We start from the raw sequence: 10,922 nt of genomic DNA, 5'->3' as shown, positions 1-10,922 counted from the left end.
TTTAATTGCTATTTCGATGATATATTTTTTTCTTTATTATTCTGCGGGTAGGTACCACCTATTCTATTCATAAGATATTGTACCGCTAAATATAAATACTTAGTTCACTAGTTTCGGTTTCAAGGGTGAGTCAGTGTAACTAAGTCATAAGAGATATTATACGTTAAGACGTTGCCACTGGTGGTGATACCAATGTCTATGGTTGGGGATATCAGCTATTTACTCATTAACCTACTAGTATATCCACCCATTTATATGGCCAAGGGTTTTTAGAGTATTAGCGTTTAAATGACTAGGTATATAACATATAAATAAATTATTATATCTTTAATTAAAATGAAATAGACCAATAGAACGTGAACAAATATTTTCTTTCAGATAAATTGTTTTGGTAAATTATAAATTTTCTTCAACTACAAAACGTTCGATCGAGACTTCCAAGCCAGACGCAGTTAACTTTCGATCGACCGAAAGTTTCGTCAAGTAAAAACTTGGTAACTTGATATTTTTTGCGGCATTGAAGGCGATTGGATAATCGAAGTTAATTTCGATATATTCTTCTTATTTTTCGCGTTAATACGAGAATCAATAACATTAAATGTTTAAATATATACAAATATGAACTAAAACTAGTTACTGTATAAATCTTGACCGTGTGGAGTGGTGGCAAGAATGCTAGCAGCATTTCCCTATTGAATCGCAAGTCCAAGCCTCTGGGCAAAAAACGAACCAGCACTCCTGTCACCCGTGGAGGCAATGAGGCGAGGTGTTATACTTTTGATGAAGCTTTTTTCACAACTACTCCAAGGGCCAAGCGTTTCGATAAAAAAATGTTTTTTTTTTGACACATTTCATATGAAATATTAGTATTAAAAAGGCAAAAACAATTCTAATAAATAATGGCGATAAGGCGTTTAGACCTTGATTTTCAACAAGGAATATAATTGTTTGGTTTGTCTTAGTAATCTATTTGATACCACTAATGAATATGAACTAAGATATTTACCACATCATTTGGATTTGGCAGTTTCGTTCATAACTATTTACATATTATGAAGTGATAAAAAAAAACTTGCATAAGTTGATATTTTCATTAAGGTTTTAGTATTTTAATATATGTAATATGAATCTTTAAATTCCAAATTTAAAAATTAATGGAATTTTGTAACATTTGTCATATATTGTCCGAACGAAATGGTAACCCTACCATCGCGTTTAAATCAGACTGACTCCGGCATGCGAATGCAAATTTCATCTCGATTGGCAGTGAAACAGTCACCGGACCCCGCTTACGAGTCAGCTTTGCTTAATAAAATACCGAGATATAGGAAATAAGTGGCCTCGGTACTCATGCTAATTGCATTTATTGCTTGTATTTAAATACTTTTGTTTCACTACACATATTTTAGTTTTATAGTGATATATGTATTTCTTATAAATTCTTAGATTTTATATAAATATATTTACGATTTATATATATGATAACTTACTTCAATAGTCTCCGAGGTTTCAAGAGGAAATAAAAGGGTATGATTATTGATAAAGTTATTTTTTTTACACATTGTATAACGATAATTTAATAGAAAATTTTATGAATATTTTAACTTTTCACGATTAATACTGTCCGAATATCTGACACTGGCCGGTAAGAAAAATAATGTCAAGTAATCGAACCCGGCGGCAGTGTTTGGTTATAATACTTATTCATTTTGATAGAATAAGAATTACAGGATGGATTTAGATATAAAGTACGGGATGTATTGTGAAACACTGATTAGTGGGTAAAATAAATGTGATAATAGTGTTTATAAATAAATCCAGATTCATGAGATTATTATTAAAAAATATTGTTACAGTCTATACGAGAGAGCACGCCTAAGGGTGGGACTAACGGTATTATCGTTTCGTACTGAGAGTACTTGCTTATTCTAACACAATGTCCAGTGTGGGTTTGTTGTGGTCCCATAATGTATTTAATAATATGTACCTATATTTTTTTAATTTGTTTATTCATCTGAATTTGAACTCGCTTACTTTTGAGATCTAAACAAAGCGTATCTGTTCCGTATACATTGAAATCCAACTTCAGTAAATATAACAAAGTATTTTGAAATTACACTATGTTCGTAGAATTAAACACTATGAGTAGAAATTCTTGGTAATAGTGCAAAACATTTCTAAAACATATAACACCACTTATTGCCTTCAGTAGTGACAGAAAGGGAACGGAGAAATCCTGCCGGCATAGTTGCCACCATTCCTTGCGGTCATGATTTGATATAAGCTATTTTTAATTTAGAGTCGTATACTTGGGTTCTTAATTCAAATATTTTATACAAAAAAATGGTTTATTTTTCTATTCAACGACGTGATCGACTTCAATACTATGTTAGAAATATTTAAAATTTTATTTAGCATTAAATCATTTATAATAGATTTAATTTTTGCTTAAATGTTTTATGTTCAAAATTATAAATAGCACAAGGATTTTATGTTATGACAAAAAATTGTCAATAAACTTATACATTAAGTACTAATTTAATGAATGAGCATTATTATATTGTTAAGAAGCTAACGATATTTATTTGCTTTTTTTACATACTGAAGATATATGTCGAATATTAAAAAATAAATTATGCTTCATTTATTATCTATAGTCTTTTAATAACAAGTATCTAGACGATGCAGCTACAAAGGAAAGTTTTAAATCAAATCAAATCAAAATAAACTTTATTCAAGTAGGCTTTTTAAATCGTCATTTTAAAATTAAGTGAAGCTACCACCGGTTCGGAAAGTAGATTCTACCGAGAAGAACCGGCAAGAAACTCAGTAGTTACTCTTTTTTAATATTTAAAAATACAAAGTCATGTTAGTTAAATACAATTATTTAAATTAATATATCCTGCTTAGAAGTCAACAGGTATTAACTTCACGCTTTTTTATCATCTATAAAATCTTGTATCGAATAATATGCTTTTTCTACCAATGTATTACATTCCTTAATTGAAAAACAACAACATGTTTTTTTTTCAATTGAATATTGCAGCAATGGCAAAAGGATATGTTATAAATCCTGTGAAAAAAATAACATTTTTAATTATGCATTGAAATTCAATATTAAACTTTCGTGGTATAATAATTATAATAATCGTTAAAATAATTTAATACGTAAAACGGAAAATATTATCAGAAATTTAATTAAACCGCTTGATAACGTTGCTTTATTAATTTGTATAGGCCTGGTCCATAATGGCTGTGAAGGCTATCGATTTGCAAAATACGGTTGGGAGAGGTTACTTGTATATAATATTAAAACCATTATAACCTCAGTACAAGTAAAATATTTCTTTTTTTTAATTTATATTATTAAAGTAAATTGACACTGGCACCTATTTAAAAATAATATATTTGAGTAGGTGAACTGTCAAAAATCTCATCTGATAGAAAATGACTACAGACATATATATAATGTCATAGCATCGTCTAATACAATAAAACCGATTACTGCCGATTTCTCCAACCATTAGAAATAGCTCCCTATCGCGCCTTTCGACGCTATTCGTCGCTATAGATTCTCATGTCAGTTCAACCCGAGAAAGCAAGTACATGTGTCAAATTGACGAATATATTGGGTCATACGATATTACAAGTTATTACGTTTGTGTAAAGATCATATTCACATAAGAAATAAATATTGATAATTTGGGATAGCGTACTTATTCAGATGTGATCGTTTTTACGAATTTTGCCGATGCTATATGTAAGTTGTGTCGTACTATACAATACTGGAGTACTTGCAGATGCTTAGCTGGTCTTTTAAGAATGAATAGGCCCATTTCTTGAAAGCTCCTAAGTGATATCTGTTCAGAAAAACCGCTGGCAACAGATGACTTTACAGTTTGCAAAAATGGTACAATATAATCTATCCCTCAATGAAGGTAACCTTTATTCGACCTTCTTTTTAAGTATTTTGTATAAGCTTGAAGATAAAAATATACCAGAATGGAGAATGGAACCCCTTTATATTGACTGCTCATGCCAATTGCAGTAATTATTTCTTCATTATTACCCAAATTAAATTGACAGAATTAATTACTTTTTATAAGAACGTTATAAAAAAAAAATAACAAATAGGAGATTAATTTAGTTTTTAGTGCCGATGCCGACACTAAATTAAGTTACGTGATATCAAAGAAACATAAAAAATGTTTCTCCTCAGTAAAAACCGCGCGCCTTCGGGTCGGACAACAAAAATCGTGGCACGAGACACATTGGCCGTCCTTTGTGTCGTTTTATTATAGACGAATAGTCCCAGCATTTCGTCACACCAAAACAAATCTTTAGAGAGCAAAAAACGAAATCAACGCTATTTCGATAGTCAAAAGAATCAAATTGGAAATCACGCTCGAACGACTTCGAGTCGATTCAGCGATACAGATTTAATAGCTTATGTCCAACATTAAGAGAATATGAACTTTATGTTTAAAGGAGAAGGTTTAAATTCGATTGCCATGAATCATTTAGTTTTTATTACAACTGGTAGTTGTAGGGAGATAGGCGCAAAATGCACCCGCGAGCTGTCACGCGCCGAGTTGTATCGGTTCGTCGGTTCTCGACGAAATATTAAAGTAAGAAAAACCTTACTGGAATGATACTGATAAATTGTTCTGATTTTGATATAACTTGAATTAGTCTCTTGTAAATTATAATATAGTTATAAATAAATGCTTGAATGATTAAACTCCATTAAACATAATATTACTATATTACATCTCATTTATACATTTTATAACTTCGCATAGCCACTGCTACCCTAATAAATATTATCTATTTCATCGCACAATCTAGGGAACTAATAAGTTATGTCTTTTGTTTTGCAGCTTTTAAACCGGAACACAACAATATTGTTGTTTTGTGGTAGGATAAACAATGTGTGGTTAATCTACCCATTCACAGCCAAGCTAGCGTGACACAGATGCACTTGATATATTATGTTTATCAAAGTTATTCGAATTATTTATATGAAAAACAGTGAACCAAACAACCGGTTCAGAGGTCTAATTAAGAAAGCAATTTTGCGTGTTATTTATTAGTTATAAAACGTAGTCAGGTTTAAAACTCTTATCCGCTGAGTCAGAGGAAATTGAAACGATGCGAGATCTGCGTTGAACGTGCACTAAATAATAGCGCAGTATCGCTTTTATAATTGTCTTATAGCTTTTGACATAGTCGTCACATTACCTTACAAAATTATGTTTCTTTAAGTCATTTTTTTATGGAATAGGTAGGCGGACGAGCATATGGGCCACCTGGTGGTAAGTGGTCACCATCACCCATAAACAATGACGCTGTAAGAAATATTAACTATTCCTTACAACGTCAATGCGCCACCAACCTTAGGAACAAAGATGCTATGTCTCTTGTGCTTGTAGTTACACTGACTCACTCACCTTCAAACTGGAACACAACAATACTGCGTACTGTTGTTTAGAGGTAGAATATCTGGTAAATGCGTGGTGCCTACCCAAGCGGGCTTGCATAAAGCCCTACCACCAAGTCATAAACATATAAACATATCGCTTACGCATGCTACCGTGACGCCCTGACGGTCGGCCCGCCTATGCGGGCCTCCAACTCCTACGGGGAATTCCCGGGGTACTGGGACCCCCCCTGGTCCCTGCGGCGCCTAATGAGGCGGGGGGAGAAGGTGCGCGTAGCGCCTTTTCCTCCTCCCCGGTCGTCTTCTGCGGAGCGAGTCGGCGGCGGCATTATTTTCCCGCTCCCGCTCCGCGGCTTCCTTCTGCGACATGACACTTTCGCAGAAGGAGCGCATCTCCGACCAGCACATCTCGCTACTGAGCATGGCGTTGATAACGCTCGGTAGCGAGAGGTCTCCACCCATAGTCGCCGCAAGGATGTGCCTCTGGGGTCCCCACGCAGCACACTCGTACAGGGTGTGGTACGCCGTGTCCACTGGCGCACCACACTCGTGGCAGGAGGGTGTTTCCTCCCGACGCGCTATCGTGTGCAGGTACTTACCGAAGCATCCGTGCCCGGTAAGTACCTGCGTCATTCTGTACGACAGTGTGCCGTGCTTCCTTTTAACCCAGCGACTCAAGTGGGGACGAATCGCCTCCACTGTCGCCAGGCCTGCTGTGGGTGACCCCAGATCCTCCTGCCATCGGACGATCAGGGCTTGCTGGGCTAGAGTCCTGATCCGCCCGATCTCCGTTGACCCTGGACGGTCGCCGCGGTTCCTCACCTCGACCCGAAACCGGTACACTTCCGCGAGCACCTCCGCCTGGAGCTCCCAGGGCGGATCGCCCGCGAGAAGTGTCGCCGCAGTCCACGACACCGTACGGTACCCTCTGATGCCTCTCACCGCTATGACCCTCTGCGGCTTTCGCAGTAGGGCCCGATTTTTAGCGGTGAGGGCGTCTATCCAGATCGGGGCACCGTACAGCGCCATCGACCTCACTACGCCGGAATATAGACGCCGACATAGGGATCCCGGCCCCCCCACATTCGGAAGGAGGCGACCGAGAGCGGCAGCGGCGTTGATGAGCCTCGGGCCGAGATGGACAAAATGCTGCCCGAAGCTCCATCGCCCGTCCAGAATCAGGCCCAGATACTTCATCTGGGCCTGCACCTTGATCACCGTCCCCTGGACGGTGATACTCGCCCCTCGTGGGGGTCCTTTCCGTGGACCGTGGAAGAGGAGGGCCTCCGTTTTGGATATGGAGACCCTCAAGCCCAGCATTCCCATGCGGTCCACGGTGAGAGCCGTTCCGACTTCGGCGAGGCGAGCCGCCTCCTGGAAGTCCCGCCCAATCGCCGTGACGAGGGTGTCGTCAGCGTAACACAACACCCCCATCCCGGGAAGGACGGGAGCCCGCAGGAGCCAGTCGAAACCGACGTTCCACAGAATTGGGCCGAGAATCGACCCCTGTGGAACGCCACAGCCCACCCGATACCGGACGAGCCTCCCATCGACCCCCGCCCAGAGGATTACCCTGTCTTGGAGGTACGCCTCCAGCAGCCTCCTGAGATAGGAAGGCACCCCATGATATCGGAGTGCCTCCCGTATTGTCTCAAAGGGAAGACTGTTGAAGGCGTTCGCCACATCGAGCGACACTGCCAGGACGACTTGTCCCCGGGCCACCGCCTCCGTCGTCCGAGTCTTCAGGGCGTCCAGGGCATCGACCGTCGACCGGCCTGCCCTGAACCCGTACTGAGCCTCTGAAAGACCCGGACCGACTTCCTCGAGGTGTTGAACGAGACGGGCTGCGAGGATCTTCTCGAAGAGTTTTCCCGTCTCGTTCAGCAGCACAATTGGCCTGTATGCCGAAGAAGAGTCCATCGGCCGACCTTCCTTTGGCAACAGCACCAATCTTCCTTCCTTCCAAGGCTTCGGAAACTGTCCGCTGCGCAGACATTCGTCGAACAGCTCCCGAAGCCTTGTGTCTAGGTATTCCAGGGCGCCGCACAGAACAGGCCCTGGAACCCCGTCCGGACCCGGCGCTGTCTTCTTGGCCCTCAAGCGGCCGAGGGCCATCTCCATCTCCCGCTCCGTGATCAGTGGTGGAGCCACTGCTGTTTCAATCACGGAGCGAGAGGCCATCTGCGGAGGGATATGCACGCCTGGATGGGGGAAGAGTTCTCCGACCAGGCGCAGGAGGAGTTCCGGCGGCAGCGTCTCGGTGACGGGGGCACCTTGGGTGCGGAACTTCCCACGCACACCGCGGTACGGGCGCCCCCACGGGTCTCGTTTGAGACCCTCCAGAAGCTCCTCCCTGGCCTTCTCCTTAGCTTTCCTTATCGCCAGCTGCAGATCTTTTTTCAGCTGGCGATATGCGTCCAGCATCTGACCCTCCAGATCCGTGTCGAGGCCGTTGCGCCTTCGACAACGGACGTAAGCCCTACGCGCCCGGCAGCAAGTCGCCCTAAGGACAGCGATTTCAGGCGACCACCAATAGACATGCCGGCGCGGTAACCTGCGCCGGGTCCGAGGCATGGCCGCATCGCAGATTTTCTTGAGCGAACTGCGCATGCGGCCCGCCAGCTCGTCTGAGCTGTCACCCTCCCTCCTCCCTGCGGAACCCCACCGCTGCACAATGGCGGCCTCCTTGACCATATCTCGGTTGACTTGGCCGAGTGACCACCTCGGCAGCGTGGTCGACACCCTCTGGGGTTCCGCCGGCCTGCGCGAGGTGGAGATCTCAAATCGGATATAACGGTGATCCGATAGAGTCTCCACCTCCTCCTCCACTCTCCAGTCGACCACTCTGCGTGCTACGACAGGGGAGGCGAACGAAACGTCCACCACGGAACCCCCCTGCTGGCGCACGCAGGTATGAACCTGCCCCCTGTTGAGAAGGGACAGGTCGGAGAGTAGGGCCCACACTTGAACGGCCCTCCCTCGCGGATTCGTGGCGGGGTTGCCCCAAGCACGCGACTTCGCGTTTAAGTCGCCGAGAACCAATATCGGTTTCGGCGACTGCCTGGCCACCGCAGCTCTGACTAAGCCGAGATAGGTCTCGAACTCAGCCAGGCTGCGGTTAGGGGAGAAGTACGTCCCTACGACGACGTACTCCCCCCACCACACCACTGCGTAGCCCGAGCCCCTCTCGATGAGTGAGAGGGGGGGGCCCGTTCCGCTCCTCGTGAGGACTGCCACGGTGTCGTCCACGTCCCCCACCCAGTGAGTTAAGGGGGGAACGTAATAGGGCTCGCAGGCCACAGCCAGGTCGATCCCCCACTCCGCCATGGACTGCAGCAGTAGATCCTGAGCCCCGGCGCAGTGGTTGAGATTCGTCTGAAGGAAGCTGAAGTCTGCGCTCATGTTGACATTGCAGCTTCCTCCTCGGCCTGGCGCTGTCCGACGTTGTTGTTGGTCTGGGTAGTGAGGACCACCTTACCTTTCGTGATGGGGGGGTTACATTCCTTAGACCCCATCACGTGCCCGGAGGGCTTGCCGGCGTCTGCGCACACCGCGCAACGCAGCTTCCCGGTGCATTCAGCCGATTTGTGGCCATTAACGCCGCACCGAAAGCAAAGGCTCCCTCGATCCGCACTGAATGGGCATAGTATCCTCGTATGGCCAAGACCCATGCACTTGTAGCAGCGCAGAGGGCGCTGCTCCAGCACGTATACCCTAGCCGAGCTCCATCCAACCAAGAGACGTCCGGCGTCAGACAGCTTCTTCGCCGCAGCTACTGGACATGTCACGCGGACCATACCCATGTAACCGGGCCCACGTGTAATCTCTCCACATCTAACCACTTCAGTGGGACAATTTCCCTCGCGAGTGACTGCGGCGATTATCTTATCTTTGGTGACGGAGTCATCTAGCCCCGTCACCTTAATGTCCACCTTTCTTACGGGGTGAACGACGCTGGCCACCCCATCTAACACTGTGCGGAGCTTGTCGGCTAGTTTGTCTGCCTGGTCCGACTGTACTCTCGGCAGCTCCAGCACTCTGGCTCCCGTCGCGGAACGTCGGACTTTTAAACCTCCGTTGATCCCGAGTTCCTGCAGTTTTATGCCTTGCTCAGCTCGCTCCAAGACCTGGGCATATGTTACGCCTTTCTGCTCCGCTTCCGGCTGCAGCGTAACCACTACTGCAGCTGTACGAGGAGCAGTCAACTTAGGCTTAACCGCTTGGGGTGCTTTGGGCACCGTGTGCGCCTCCGTGGCAATCGTTCCAGCCGAAGGCTGTTTCCCCTTTTTTCCTTTTTTAACCACAGTGGACCAGGACATCCCCTGGACCACTTGAGGCGGAGTTGTCTCTGACACGGCGCTTGAACAGCCAGCAACAGGTGCCGGTGGGGCAGCTGGTGACACCCGCTTATCTAGAGGTGCGGAATTCAGCGGTGGAGCCGAATGGACTGCCTGCGCTTGGGACACAGCGATTTGCTGCGCTGCTTCCCGCCTCTTATCCGCAGCTAATGGAGGGCGCTGTATTTTTGCAGGAGGGAGGCGTTCCTCCAATTCGGCAAATCGAGCGTTGAGCATAACTCCTATCGTTGAGATAATTGAGGCTTTTATACTGTCCACCATCCGAGCATCCTGTGTGGAGCTGGTGGACGCCTCATTTACCACAGCGACCTTGGACCGTATCTCCGCAAAATCGCGGCGGTGAGCCTTCACCTCGGCCTTGAGGCTGTCCACCTCTTTGCGCAGGCGTCCATTATCGGCACGAAGCTTTCGAGTCTCCTCGGCTTCCGTCCGAGACGCTAAAGCATCTACGATCGCCTGTAGTGCAGCCGCCGACTCCCTCAGCTTCTTGCCAAACCCTCCCTTTAAGTTGGAGGACTTTTGTGCCACCTCCAAAATGAGGGCTGCGCTACGACCAGCCTGTGCGCGTAGTTCCTCCGCGCCCATTTTTGCGGGATCCTTGGTTTGGACATCCGAGAAAGAAGATTCTTCGGAGTCCAAAACAGTCTGAGGAGGTTCCTTTCGAAACGCTCGACTACGAAGCGATCGTTCGAAGGCCTCCTCTCTAGCCTCACTGGCCTTGGCCTTCAGCTCGGCCTTAGCCCGAGCGAGACCACTTCCACGACCTTTGGTGGTTTTGCCGCGGAGAGCAGGCTTGCTTTTTGCAGCTATCCTCGTCTCCGTCTCCGTATCGGAATCGGAGTTAAAAATAGTGAGGCCCTCGTACGGCCTTTTTCGCCGAATTAGGGCATCCGACGATAATTCGGTGTCGACTTCCATCGCCGAGAACAAACAACATAAAAATAAACAACCAAACAAACAATATATGTATTTATATTAATATAAATACGTAAAACTGAAACAATAAATAAGATCTAAAAAGACCAATTCACAACAACAAAACCAATCCGTAAGCAAAACAAGTGTCCGATAAACAAAGCAAATAGTCGAGATGTGACGTCAGAGATAACGAAAACCAGTTTCAA

At 45.1% G+C, this 10,922-nt stretch overlaps 1 protein-coding gene across 1 annotated transcript; it reads right to left on the bottom strand.

Moving 5' to 3' along the window:
• Positions 1-7,839: 7,839 nt before the first annotated feature.
• On the bottom strand, positions 7,840-10,716 carry LOC124533376. The gene is made up of 3 exons (XM_047108602.1): positions 8,849-10,716; positions 8,044-8,201; positions 7,840-7,994 (listed from the first exon to the last, which is right to left on the bottom strand). Exons 1-3 carry the CDS (start codon positions 10,714-10,716, stop codon positions 7,840-7,842), a joined length of 2,181 nt encoding a protein of 726 aa, XP_046964558.1.
• Positions 10,717-10,922: the final 206 nt, after the last annotated feature.

This window comes from Vanessa cardui, chromosome 11 (assembly GCF_905220365.1).
Source record: "Vanessa cardui chromosome 11, ilVanCard2.1, whole genome shotgun sequence".
Taxonomy (NCBI): domain Eukaryota; kingdom Metazoa; phylum Arthropoda; class Insecta; order Lepidoptera; family Nymphalidae; genus Vanessa; species Vanessa cardui.
The sequence above is the reverse complement of the archived record's forward strand: the minus strand, read 5'-3'. Positions and strand labels throughout refer to the sequence as shown.